This window comes from Notolabrus celidotus, chromosome 7, assembly GCF_009762535.1.
Source record: "Notolabrus celidotus isolate fNotCel1 chromosome 7, fNotCel1.pri, whole genome shotgun sequence".
NCBI lineage: Eukaryota > Metazoa > Chordata > Actinopteri > Labriformes > Labridae > Notolabrus > Notolabrus celidotus.
Genome location: NC_048278.1, coordinates 23,439,580 through 23,454,550, shown reverse-complemented (window position 1 = coordinate 23,454,550; position 14,971 = coordinate 23,439,580). Strand labels below are relative to the sequence as shown.

The following is a 14,971-nucleotide window of genomic DNA, read 5'->3' as shown; positions in this document are numbered from 1 at the left end:
GTCCCCCTTGCACTGTTGGTCATTTAAAATTCTTTAAGAAAACCTTGTAGCCAATACCACATTATCTTTTGTATGATCACAATACAGAGGCTAACAAATACACAAATGCATCAAGTGTGTTCAGCTCCATTGAGATAGACATCCTCTGCATCTATGTAACGTACTCAGCTGTTTAACACTGTTTTTGCCCAGAAGCTGCTCTGCTCTGACTGAGAGCCTGTTCTCTGACTGAGAGTTTTTCACTCCATCAGGCCGAGCAGACTGGGCAGCAGCTGTCCGGTGAGATGGATGTCTGCTCGCTGCTAGGGATGAGAATCCGCTGAACAAGTCTGCTGTTATGTTACAGGAGTGAGGAGCAACAGGGAAGCATGTAAAACAAACATGCTGTAAATTCATCATGACATCATCAGACATGATGCTGCTTATTATATTTTGAAGAATGGAGACATTGTGCATACGCACAGATAAAAGGACTACATGATTGAACATGTTTTCTACATGTACACAGAAACAGGAAAGGGTGTCCTGAAAAGCATGCCAAGACAAAAATGAGAGTTTTGTACCACAGCACATTTTAATTGTAACTTTTTATCTTGTTTCATTTTTTTTCTAGAAATTCCTCTAACTATAACTTTTAATTCTTTTAAACCATGACATGCACTCTCTCTGTTTGCCCATCTTCTTTTCAGAGTCAGCTGGGACTTATGTGGGATTAATTAACACCATTCAAAGCACTGTGGCTTAACATAAACTTTAATTTTATCTCATCCATCAAATTGTGGCCATAAGACCATAACTTTGTACAAATCTTAAAGCATATCTTGGGAAAACTACCCTTTCATTTATTCCTTTGATATCCCCCATTTCTAAAACTTTTGATTACGCCTTTTTATTCCGTAAGAACTCATCTTAATGCCTTTAAAATTATTTTCTTCATCACTTTGAATCTACTTGTTTTTATCACAATCCTTCACAAATAACCTCTCAACCAACTGCTATGATAACATAACATATAAGGATGTCACAAATAGATACCAGCAGTAAAGCTTTTGTAACGTCACTGCTGAGTCCATAAAAAGGATGGCTCTTTGGGACTCACAAACCACCAGCTACAGAATTGACAATATCTCCGGTGTAATATTTTAAGCCTGTCCGGCTGTCACCAGTTGGGTTAAGGCAAAACGATTCACAGCATGCAGACAGAAAGAGAGTTTACATGTTTCCTGACAAAGCTGTACAGGAAGTTGTAGGACAGACGCTGGAGGTGATTTTTTTCTTTGATAATTCAGCACGGGGCAGGATAAGCAAAGAGGAAAGATGTACAACTTTCAACACAAATTTAACTCCTCAGTTACTTCAGGTATAGATCTGTAGTACAAGCATTATTCTGATGAGACTTCTTCTAGAGATTTGCGCTGGCTCTGATTGCAAAATTGTCCTTTCATAATAAAATCAATCTTATCAACAAACTTTGGATTGTTTGAGCTTGCACTAATTCTGATCTTCTTTGTATGGAAAAAGAAAGCTATCAGTTCAAAATAATGCTGCTCTAAGAAAAATGCAATGAAGCTCACAAAAAAATTAAACACACTAAAATGTGTTGGAAAAATATGAACGAAGCAAAACTGCTATTTTCACTTGAACAAAACAAGCTTATGCACCCTGATCAAAGTGATTCCTATACACCAGGTGTTATTCTCTTTATTAAAATCAGAGGTCACTGTAAAGGGATTCTGTATGTGACGACTCGCTGTCAGGTGTGGCCTCCTAAAAACCTTAATTTTGCCAGTAAAAAAAAAAAGGAGAAGAATGTGTTCTTTTTCACATTTCAACCCATTTACAGCAAAAACTAAACTCACTTAAAGCTACCTCTTAAAGCAGATAACCTCATGATGATAAAATATGTAAAATATTAGTCATTGTGATGTATCAACAGCATCTGTTAAATTTTAAATCATGTTGTGAGAGTGAGGCTTTCAGAGTTCAACGCCTGCCTAGATTTGTTGGAATTCCTATGATCTAGATTTCCTCCCAGCGATCATACTGTACCATAACTTTAGTTCATGCTGTATTTGTGTGTTTGTGGTCAGCCCACTGATGTGATGAGAGTGACATTATAACACAGTGCACTCCTGCCTGGGGAAGAGGAGGGGTGCAGATAGATGCGGCCATGGATCAATGCCACCACCCACCCATTCCTCATTCAGCCTCAGCTGAATGAGAAAGATTACAGCAATCACTTGGGCACACAGCAGATAAGGGCTGACAAGAGTGCTTGTGAGCTTTCTGGACACGATGCATTCAGGTGTGAAAGACAAACAGCACTGAGCCACAGAAACAAAAAGCCTTTGTGAAAGACAGCATGACATCAATAAACCCTTTTTAAAACTAAGTATCAACCGTTATCTACCTGCTTTTTGAATACATGTTTGCTTTGTATGTATCTTCACTTTTTACTTAGGGGTGCACCTACGTTGTTTGGCAACACTTTTTAAGCTGGCATTTTTTAAAGACTTGTTTAATTAACATATTGGCAACACTTGCTGTGAAAAAAAAGTACCTACAAAAAAAATCTGATATAAAGCAAAGTATTTTGTTTATTGCAATGCAATTTGGACAAGTGCAAAATGCACTTTGTAGGAGTACTCTACAAAGGTTTCATATAAATGGAGTTTGTCTTCATTCATGCTGAAACATTTTTGAATTGGGTGACTGCATTTCTTAAGCAAGTGCATTTGAGAATAATCAATGTTTGACCACTTTGAAAAATAAAACCTGAAGTACAATTCTCTGTTTTAACTTCTGAGTCCTGACAAATTCCTTCTGGCATGAAAAATCAATACAGCTTAACAGGCCTACTGGAGTCACTGTGCTCTTCTAGGATCAGGTGTTGGCTGTTGAAACGAGCAGGTGTGTGTTAATGTGCACTGAGTCAATCAGTGCAAATCAGAGAGGTTAGAATTAGAAACTATTTAAGTCCTCTGCCTCAGCAGAATTAATGGATGGCAAATGCCTGTAGTTCCTCAAGTGTGGGATCTGTCTGAGACATAAATATATGCTGATGATACACTATAAAAAACTTGAATCAAGCTGCACATAAAATCAACTGACATGTTTGTCCTATATCAGGCTCTACAGATGGCATGGATTGAGATTAAAAAATATCATGTGATCTTGCTTTACACATTGCTTACACTGGCAATGTATACAAATAATATTTGCAAATCATTCATTAATCAAAAAAAAAAAAAATCAAGTTTTTACATCTTCCTATTTCATTATTTTTTACTTACCTGTTGTTTTTTTACATTTTCAAAATTAAGTCATCAATACTAAATCCATTAGTTGTAAGCTGATGTATGTAAAATTATTTATCAGTGTATTCCGATGAATGCTGAATGTTGTCAGCATTTTGTTTATTTTAGTTTCAGCATTATTTTATAGGGATCATGTGTGTGGGAAGTTCTTGTGATTTTGAAGTTGCGCTGATGTCAAATGTAGGTCATCATCATAATACGCATCATTTAAAGATGCACAAGCTAATAACCTGTAATTACCCAGCTATCAGGCCCATTCTTCAATAATTCAAGTCTGAACAATTTTACAGCGACTGTATCAGCTCATATTTCCATAACATTATCTTGACATGTTTAATTCGTTAAATTTGACAGTTAAAATATATTAGAAGAACTGAATTTTTTTTAAGGTAGAAAATACCTCTTTATTTACAAAAAAAAAAAAAAAATCCATGATTTTTTAAACCGAATTGAAATTTACAGTTTTATCAACTTGTTTTCGATATAGATTATCCTGAGGCATATTTGAAGATTGTGGTGATTTTAAAAAAAAAAAGTGTTTGCTATGTCTCTAACAAACATTTAAAAGATGAGCTGTTTTATTCTGAGGTTTGGAATGATAATAGCGTGCCAAATACTGAAAGTTCATCACTTCAAGTTCACGAGGAGCAGTCCTCAAACATACAGATTAAAGGATGAAGCATAAAGACAGATCTTGTGAAACAACACCAGCTAAACTGTTTAGGTTAATATGACATTATCATTACTTTTACTGTCACAGTTAAAATGAAAAGTTCTAATTGCAGAAAAATGCCAGTCAGTTTTCAGCTTTGTAATAAAACCATGTCTTACTTTAACATCAGTATAGAGATTTGGTTTATTGACTGTGTTAAAGTGTGTGTGTGCGTGTGTGTGTGTGTGTGTGTGTGTGATGGTTAAACTCACCAGGTCTGTCTTGGGCATGTCCTGGTAGTCTGAAGAGTAGTATGTTGCTGTTTTTCCAAAGCCGTTTTCACCAGCAGCCTTTGGTGGCTGGGCGTGCTGTCTGTATGTGGCGCTCTTTGGAGTCCAGCAGAAGAGGTTGATCGACTCTCGAACGCAGCGCTCAATGTCGATTTCTGTAACACAAACAGGAAACACATAAAAACGAAACTTCTGTTACTTAAGTGTGAGAACTTTTGTATAACAACTTTGCAGTCCAATGATGATTTTTGTTTTTGTTGGAATGCCTTTTAAAAATGTTTAAACCACTACAAAATAACAAATCTTTCTATTCGTTTACCAAGGTAAGCTGGCAAACAGCGACCTTTTACACATCATAAACACTTAATAACAAGAGAAGAGTGAAAATTAGCAACCTTGAATGAAGACTGTTACTTTTTACATCAAAAAACAAAATTGTGGGGTGCATCTGTGTAAACTGCTGTGCCTGCAGGATGGAACAGTGCTGCGTGCGTATGTTAGGGTGGAGATCTTCGTCTCTTTGTGTGCTTGCACTGAGGTTGCATACTGGAACACAACATTTCTGCATTAAAGTATAAGGGTGAAGGAACAGCTGAGCTTTATTCCAGCACTGTTGCGTTATCAGCCATGCTAACAGCTGTGTGAGCAAGAAGTGTTTTGAGCTAAATGCTAACATTAGCCTGATTACATGTGAACAATTTGCACCAAACAGTCACATTGCATGCTAATATTCGTTAACAAGCATAAAAAAGAACACAACCCAGGTCTGTAGCAGTGTCTGCTGAAACTCTCCTAACAAAGCTATAAAGGTTTTGCACTTTCAAACCCTTTGAACTGATGGTGGCACCTGATGAAAACTCAGAATATCATCAAAGAGGTTATAATTTATCCACAGGGTGTCATAACTACCCGTACAAAATTTAGAGGCAATTTATAATGTAGTTGTTAAGACAGTTGAAACCACTGAGGGCATCGGCTTATCTCTTAATTATTCAATTACCCATGGCAACATTTTACTCCAGCATAATATTTAACTCCTGCATGAGAATAAGACATGAATTTGTAAATGGAGTGCAAGGCAAGAGAATAGAAAATTCCCTCTCTTAAATCAGACATAAATCAAAAGAGATTAGTACTGTGGGAGGTTTAGTTGCAGACGTGAGCAACTTGACCTTGGCATTTTGCTGCCATTTATAATCTTAAATAGTCTTCCAGTAGTGCCAGTGGCTCTTTGAGATAATAAGTGGCCATCATGAAGCTGCTGTCCCCTTTCCGAGCCCCTGCCCCAAAAATGTTTTTGTGCAAAGCAAAAACTTTCCCTCTAATGCCTCTCCAGCGGCATCCATCTTTCACCCACTTCCTGCTTTGAGAAAAGAGAGGATTAGGGAACAGGGACTCACTGGATTAGCCGAGGATTTGGGTAAATTAGGAATTCTTTCCTTCACACCCATTCACACTGACAGCCTCTCTCTTTCACTGCCCTTTTTGTGGTTAATAAGCAAGTCTGGCTAATGAGATCTCCTTGGTATGACCTGCTCCTGGCCCAGGCACAACACAGGAGATGTATCTTTCCCCCTATCTGTCCCACAGCGGCATGAAGGTTAAAGGGTTGTCGGCTCTCCTAGGCTAGGACCTCACGGACTCACGGTTACAAGGTTGCTTCCGGTGAAAAACACGCTGGTGGTCTGAGATTCCACACCGGCATGCTCACAGGCAGCTCAGGGAAACACATTTTTCTTCCCTAGGGCAACAAATGCAGCATGCAATCAGTCCTGGTGCTAAAAGAGGCAGGAATGAGGAAGAGGAGATTGATGGCGGCTTTAACAAGCCTTGGGCTCAGCTGGGAATTCCAATGCAGCCAATTCTATTAAGGAGCAATTCTTCAGACAAAATTACATTTCAGTAATTATGTGTAGGTGTTGATTGTGTGCTGTGACTTTCTGCCACAAATAATAGAATAGCATGATTAGTTAAGAGCAGCTTGGGGCGAGGGGTTGTGGAATTAGATTATGCTGCAAAGGATGATAGACCTGCCGATAATGGAAGTCAGGATATTTACTGAATTAAAAAGAGAAAATATGTAGCAAAACAATGCTCCAACTCTCAATATTCCTGAAAACACAGCATGAAAAAAGTCCTTTCTCCTCTATTGAATAGCTTTTTAATTATGAACCACTGATGTCACTAGGTGGGAGTGTGGAAGGTGAATTATACTTTTCCAGGAAATCTCTCCAGCAATTTTTCTTAGACTTTTTCATACAATATAAAAATGTACGTTGAAGGAAGCTAAGAGAGTGATGCATGCTCCTGAAAAGGCATTTAAAAGGAAGCTCATTAAGACTGAACTGATATAGATGAAAATAATTTTGCTTTTAAAAACTGGCCATAAAGTGATCAGTCATTGCTCAAGGTTGTTGTATATCTGGAGATGCAACAAACTGTGAAAATCAGGGTTGAAATTAACATAGATATTTTGCCAATACCTAAGTCTGATATAGATGTTTATTGAATTACATCTTTGTAATTCTTTGAAACATAATTCTGTTTTTCAGATGAGTTTGTATTATTGTTGCCTCATTTGAAGCCCCTTTTAAAACATCACTGGAACATGTCATACAAACTGCATGTTGCTGAGCTTTCTTAGAAACAGTGTCCTACTCCCACACTGCTGACATGTTTGACCATTAAGGCAAATCAGGAGTCCAACAAGTGACTTTTTCTACCCAATGAAACACCCTCCTCTCTAAATCAGTAGTTACAAGCTTGCCCACACATTATCTGTTAGTCTTTAAATCTTTTTTACAGTGTTTTATCGTGTGCCTCATTTCCCAAAAGCCTGACCGAGGACAAGGAGTGCAAATTAGCCACGGCTACAAGTGCTATATCTACTGCATCTGTTGCACTTAAATTAGATGGAACAATGCCTCCATGTATTGTCCCTGTCAAATAAACTCATAAATACATCAATTGATGAAAAAAGATAAAGGTAAGATGTGATAAGATACAGGTAAACATCAGCCAACTGCTGAATCCAGTGAAAAGCACATTATTTGCTGATGGGCTGTTGTCAACAGGGCAAATATTCCTAAATATGTATTTAGTTTTAATCTTAAGGGAGCCAAATCATATAATCTGTGTTCTAAATCGTGAATACTATCCTTATATTAATCCTCAGTTTCGGCAAAGGAGAGAGGTAGTTTTCTTCTAACCAACATAAGTTTTGACCCTAATATCTAAACACAAACGTGTGGTTATTCAAGACAGTATGAAGAGAATATATAAACTGTAATACTTCTAAAAACGAGACAAAACAATATAGATTGTCATGATTCTTCTTGTGGCTAATGTCAATTAAGAATAACAGTCCAATCAACAAAATGTCATGATCTGTAGGAAAAGAGTCCAGATGACCTAAAATGGAACTTCAATAAACACAAACCAAAAATGCTTTGGTCAAACCAAGAATGCAAACACTAAGAAAAAGGCAAAAACAAAAAAACATTTAAAATAACTATTGATGGGGTGCTGTTGGCCTAGTGGTCTAAGCATGCGCCCCATTTACAGAGGCTATGTTCCTCATCACAGAGGTCCCAGGTTCAACTACCGGCCTCAGCCATTTGCTGCATGTCTTCCCCCACTCTCTGCTACCCGCATTCCCTGTCAAAAAAAAAACAAAGCAAAAAAAAAGAACACTGAAAACACAAAACAAGTTTCAAGAGCCAAAATGCCCAGGCAAATATGAACATTTATAGACAACGCATTGGCACAGGCTCTTTTTTTCTCATGCATCTATTTGACAGGTTCAAATGCATGATTAAACTTTTTTTTTTCATATTTGTGTGCTCTGTCTATGTCTTGATTCATGGTTGACTGTTGTCTTCTGTCACACTGTGATCTGAGAAAAGGACTTTTTGATCAGTCCTGTTCATATGGTAGAAATGACAACACATTAATCTTGGTCTTAAAACCTGTTTAAGTCTAAAATATTTTCAACATTTTTTGAAGCACAAGTAATTTATCATGCAATCAATGCCACTGTGTGTATGTTTTTTTCTTGTGTGAAGGTGTAAAGAGAGCAGCCTGTCACTCCTCTAAATGTGTTGACTGCACATCACAACCACTCTGTGAAATCACAAGATGCCATTATTAATTTAATTTTACAGTTCTAAATGTCCTAATGACTGTCAATCATTCTCAAATGAGAAGTTCCACTCCTTGTTGAGAGTGAGTGCAGGAAACTGCAAAATATCTGCAAGGTCAGAGGTCAGACTGTTTGATTCATAGTCAAACTTTGACTTAATTCCTGCAGTGAATCTGAGATGATTCAAAAACTAGGCCTTAAATCCATATCGCCAGGACACCATGCAGTAGATATTACCCCAGGCCTCCTGAATGTTGCTTTTTTAATTTGAACACTCATTTTTAAAGGCTCCACACTACATACTCAAACAAATCCTTAAAGGTACATGAAAACATGTCATGCTAAATTTGTCATGCACCCGAGACTAAACCTTAAACATCAATGTTCCACGTCTCCTCTTGCCTCTGTTCTCTGGGTAACCCTGTCTGCAACATTTCCTCGAGCGCCTTCGACAGCTCATGGTTGTCTTTCTCAGAACTAAACATCTACAACCAGAGCCCATCCGTTGTGTGCTGCACTCTGCTCATTGAGACAGATGCTAATGTCCCGTGAAGGCAAATGCCGCTGCATCATCAGTAAACACACGGCTCCTGTCAGCCGGAGAGTCTCTGTGGACCTTTGTGAATCAATGAAGTCTCCAAACAAAAGAAAGTTATAGATTACCCGAGGCTACGGGACTAAGCAAATGGGAATCACAGAATGAGATTAATTGGCACCAAATTGCAGGCTAAGATGTATTGCTTGCTTCAAGGCAAAATGTTGCAGCACAGGTCTTACCTGTCCCACATTAAGTTTTATTTTAGACTTTGATAACGATTCACAGCTATAAACAAAACAAATACAAATCTGTTTTGTTATTAGTGATAATTTAGAGAGCTGAGATGACGTGAGACATTTTTCCATGACGGATATTGACTAATTTGACTTATGGCCAGTTTGGGGAACCAGTGGTTGAACTTGACCTTGCAGTCTGTAACACTTCCCTTAAATCTGGACCTCTCCTCTTCCTTGGGATATTGGCGACTATAGACTTCACAGTGTTTTGTGTAATAGGCTTGTCACTGAGAATTATTGTCACCGGCTGCATGTAATGCCTTTCAGGAGGGAAAGAAGAGAAGTGTGTCTGAATCATTTAAGAGCCTCTATCCTGTAACGTTAGCTGGACCGTTAGCTTTTATCCTGACAATTGCAGACAGGAATTGAAAATGGGAAGACTTTTCTTTTATTTCACAACCAAATGTCAAATCTGCTTATGAGTCTTTTAAAGTTCAGCTGTTTTTCTCTGAACCTTAGATTGAGTCAAAATGTTTAATGCAGGGCCATGTGCCACTTTCCCACGGACAAATTCATCACCAACAGACTTCCATCTCGACCGGCCAGAATGAACACTAATGAACTAATGAACTGTGGAATAGATTAATTAACATGCTGGATAACAGACTAACAAAACAAATATTCCATCAGGATTATTTAAACAGCTATACCTAGGCTTGCAAAAATATTTGACAAGGCATGACTCATATAAATCTATCCAAATAAGTTAATATGTAGTGTGACTCACGATTAGAACAAAACTATTTGAAAGTTACAAACACAAATGGTCTGAAGGGGTCCTGTGGAAGCCCAAACTAAGAACATATTTCTGTTAAAAAAAAATGTATCACCCAGAGCTCTATGTCACCCTCAACCTATCCCGAGCGCAAAGGTCTGTCTATGCACAGCTGAGATGTGGCATCCTTCTTCTGGCATTCGAAACCAGTCACTTCCACTCTGTACCAGAGGAGGACAGAAAGTGTTCTCTGTGTGATCTTGAGGAGGTTAAAAATTAAATGCGCTTTTTGTTCTATCGTCCATTACATCATGATGTTAGATGTCATCTTTTTCAGCAAAATGTTAGAAAACTGTCCTGATTTGTTTCACATGTCTGATGAAGACATGCGCAGGAGGACACTTCATATTTGATTAAGTTATGGTCACTACCTATGTGCCAATGTCTGAAGTGTGCTTTCACTTACTTTTGGCCATTGCTGAACATGTGCGGTAATGTTATTTGTCTTTCCATTTTTTCTTCTGTTGTTGCACCCCTCTTGCTTTGTTTTGTTGTGTCTTGTAAGTCCTTACAGGCTGAGCACCTTTCAGGTACATGACACGATGAATACAAACTAACTAACTAACTAACTAACTAACTAACTAACTAACTAACTAACTAACTAACTAACTAACTAACTAACCAACTAACCAACTAACTAACTAACTAACTCTTTTCCAGAGATTATTTTCCAGGACATTTTCATTGATGATCAAGCTGGTATGACAGTCTAAATTATAATAGAATAATGCAACCACAGATGTACAGCACTTCACTTTATTAGTGCAACCAAATAACAATGATGGGCAACTCTCATCTCAGCTTTCTCTTCTCAAAAAATATAAAATGAGCTAAGAAAAAAACAAAAGAGCCAGCAAAGGAATCAGGAAGCTGCCTTACTGAAATAAATAAATAATAATAATGATCAGAGGATCAGTGCATTAATGACCTAAATATAACTGAAAGACAAAAATGGCCACAAATGTTTCTCAACTCAACTCAAATTCAAAATATACCTGCTTAATCATGATATTCATCCTGCTAAGTGGTCGATATAAAACAAAGCAAATGTCACGTTTTTTTGTTTGAGTTACCGTGAACTCTAAAAAATTTGCACCGGTGTAAAGACGCACTCTGTATTTGAAGGTCTCTCAGAGATTTAAAAAAATGTAAACTGTCTTCCTGCATGGAGTTTCTATGAAGCTGTGTCACTCTTTTTATTTCGTTTTTGTACTGTCGGGAGTTTGCACTCCTACTAGCTAGAGCAGGGGTTCTCAAACTTTTTGGAGCCAGGGAACCCTTACAGGTGAGAAAACTGTCCAAGGACCCCCTCATAACTGTAACACAGATTAAGCACATTAGTGATGTGTCACGATCAAAAGCTGCGGCTCTGAGAGCCGATGCTTTATAGTGAATCAGAAGAGCCGGATCACATCGAGAGAGAGCCGGCTCCCAGTTTTTCCTTTCACTGCTTAGCTCTCACAGTGCTCAGCCCCAGCTCTGCTCACAGCAGAACTTTGTTTTGATTGGTCAGCATGGCGGCCATGCGGCCAATCATATGTGAGGATATAGGATACAGGTGATGGAGGGGAGGCTGTGTATCGTTCAGAGAGAGTCTTCTTGAAGACCGGGCATATACTCACTGAGAGGAGAAATCGGATCACCCCATCCAAGCTGATGCATTGGATTTTTCTCAATGCCAACCTGAGGACATTAAAAATGTTTGGTTCTGGTTCTGTTTGCTTGAGTTTGGTTCTGGTTCTGTTTGCTTGAGTTTGGTTCTGGTTCTGGTTCTGTTTGCTTGAGTTTGCTTGAGTTTGGTTCTGGTTCTGGTTCTGTTTGCTTGAGTTTGGTTCTGGTTCTGGTTCTGTTTGCTTGAGTTTGGTTCTGGTTCTGGTTCAGTTTGCATGAGTTCGGTTCTGGATTGGTTCAGTTCTGGCTCGGTTCTGGGTCGGTTCTGGTTCAGTTCTGGTTCAGTTCTGGTACGGTTCTGGTTCGGGTTTGGTTCGGTTCTGGTTCAGTTTTGGTTTGGGTCCAGTTCGGTTCTATTTGGTTCTGGTTCGGTTCTGGTTCGGTTCCGGTTCGGTTCTGGTACTGTTCTGGTTTGGTTGTGGTTCAGTTCTGGTTCGTTTCTGTTTCGTTTCTGGTTCGGTTCTGGTTCGGTTCCGGTTCGTTTCTGGTTCGTTCTGCTTGAGTTTGTTTCTGGATCTGTTTACCTGAGTTTGGTTCTGGTTCTGGTTCAGTTTGCTTGAGTTCGGTTCTGGATTGGTTCAGTTCTGGCTCAGTTCTGGCTCAGTTCTGGCTCGGTTCTGGGTCGGTTCTGGGTCGGTTCTGGTTCAGTTCTGGTTCAGTTCTGGTATGGTTCTGGTTTGGGTTTGCTTCGGTTCTGGTTCAGTTCTGGTTTGGTTCCGGTTTGGTTCTATTTGGTTCTGGTTCGGTTCTGGTTTGGTTCCGGTTCGGTTCTGGTACTGTTCTGGTTCGGTTCTGTTTCGTTTCTGTTTCGTTTCTGTTTCGTTTCTGGTTCGGTTCTGGTTCGGTTTGCTTGAGTTTGGTTCTGGTTCTGTTTGCTTGAGTTTGGTTCTGGTTATGTTTGCATGAGTTTGGTTCTGGTTCTGCTTGCTTAAGTTTAGTTCTGGTTCTAAACCTAACCCTAATCCTAACCCTAACCCTAATCCAAACCCTAATCCTAACCCTAACCATAACCCTAATCCTAACCCTAATCCTAACCCTAACCCTAACCCTAACCCTAATCCTAACCCTAACCCTGACCCTAATGCTAACCCTAACCCTAATCCTAACCCTAATCACAACCCTAACCCTTATCACAACCCTTACCCTAACCCTAATCCTAACCCTAACCCAAACCCCACCCCTAACCCTAACCCTAACCCTAACCCCTACCCTAACCTAAACCCTAACCCGGTCCCTAACACCAACTCCTAACCCTAACCCTAATCCTAACCCTAACCCAAACCCTAACCCTTATCCTAAACCTAACCCTTAACCTTAACCCTAACCCTAATCACAACCCTAACCATAACCCTAACCCTAATCCGGTCCCTAACCATAACCCTAACCCTAATCCTAACCCTAATCCGGTCCCTAACCATAACCCTAACCCTAATCCTAACCCTAACCCTAACAGTAACCCTAATCCGGTCCCTAACCCTAACCCTAACCCTAACCCTAACCCTAATCACAACCCTAACCATAACCCTAACCCTAATCCTAACCCTAATCCTAACCCTAACCCTTATCCTAACCCTAACCCTAATCACAACCCAAACCCTAACCCTAATCACAACCCAAACCCTAATCCTAACCCTAATCACAACCCTAACCCTAATCACAACCCTAACCATAACCCTAACCCTAATCCGGTCCCTAACCCAAACCCTAACCCTAACCCTAATCCTAACCCTAACCCTAACCCTAACCCTAACCCTAATCACAACCCTAACCATAACCCTAACCCTAATCCTAACCCTAATCCTAACCCTAACCCTTATCCTAACCCTAACCCTAATCACAACCCAAACCCTAACCCTAATCACAACCCAAACCCTAATCCTAACCCTAATCACAACCCTAACCCTAATCACAACCCTAACCATAACCCTAACCCTAATCCGGTCCCTAACCCAAACCCTAACCCTAACCCTAATCCTAACCCTAACCCTTAACCTTAACCCTAACCCTAATCACAACCCTAACCATAACCCTAACCCTAATCCGGTCCCTAACCCTAACCCTAACCCTTATCCTAAACCTAACCCTAATCTTAACCTTAACCCTAACCCTAATCCTAACCCTAACCCTAACCCTAATCCTAACCCTAACCCTAATCCTAAACCTAACCCTAATCCTAACCCTAACCCCAACCCTAACCCTAATCACAACCCTAATCCTAACCCTTATCACAACCCTAACCCTAACCCTAATCACAACCCTAACCCTAACCCTAATCACAACCCTAACCCTAACCCTAGGATCAGGGTGAGAATGATTTTGTAACAGAATAAATACACAAAATTTGGCAATTGTAAGACTTCTCAAAAAACACCTAAGTAAAAAGATTTTCAACACACAAACCATTAGTTGTTGCAAAGTTATACCGTAGTACCATAGTGATAAACAGATAACACTTTAATTTGAATCAAGTAAATACCAATTGTATACTTTAAAACAGAGGGTCATTTCATTCCTTGTGGACTCAACATGACAACATTTATACTTTTCAAGTAATTGATCTTAAATGCTTGCAGAAAATTAGTAGCAAGACTCACATACCCTTCGAGCCACCAAATGGTATCAAAACAATGGTGTATATGCTGTTTTGTAATGACACAGCACAATTTTATAATTTATTAGAAATGTATTCAAATTATTTCACGGACCCCCACGCTATGGTTCGCAGACCCCCAGGGGTCCCAGGACCCCACTTTGAGAACAACTGAGCTAGAGTATGGTAATTGAGCTCTCAACCTATAGAGAAAGTTGTGAGGCACAGACACCCAAGCTCTCTGCCCGACTCCACTGGTCACACTATAACTTAAATTTAAGACTCTTTGAATCAAAAGAGCACTCTAGAAGGTTCATGTACCATAAAACATAAACAATATACCCACGTTTTCTGTGAATGCATGATTATGAAGTGAAGGAGAAAAGATGTGAAAAAAGTTGCGCAGTGTCGCTGTCTTTTCCAGCACAGCGTGCACTCAACTTTCAATGAATGGGGATGTGTTTTGTTAATGGGGTCAGGTCGCACGCAGCCATGTTGGAATAATTTTCAAGGACTATATGTGATTTTCCAGGACATCTTACTTTTTCTCCCATTTTCCAGGTGTTTTCCAGTACTGGAAAACTGGTCAACTGTTTTCCAGGTTTTCCAGGACGTGTAGGTACCTTGTAACTAACTAACTAGCCAATGTCACTGATGATGTTTACCTGACATGAATCACACACAGTGGGAAATTAAATTCT

At 39.3% G+C, this 14,971-nt stretch overlaps 1 protein-coding gene across 1 annotated transcript in view; it reads right to left on the bottom strand.

Moving 5' to 3' along the window:
• tbck (TBC1 domain containing kinase) overlaps positions 1–14,971 on the bottom strand; it is a 55,118-nt gene that overhangs the window by 21,530 nt on the left and 18,617 nt on the right. Inside the window, exon 23 of the mRNA XM_034687181.1 lies at positions 4,242–4,414. Within this exon, the coding sequence (XP_034543072.1) occupies positions 4,242–4,414 (173 nt within the window). The remainder of the gene's footprint in view (positions 1–4,241; positions 4,415–14,971) is intronic.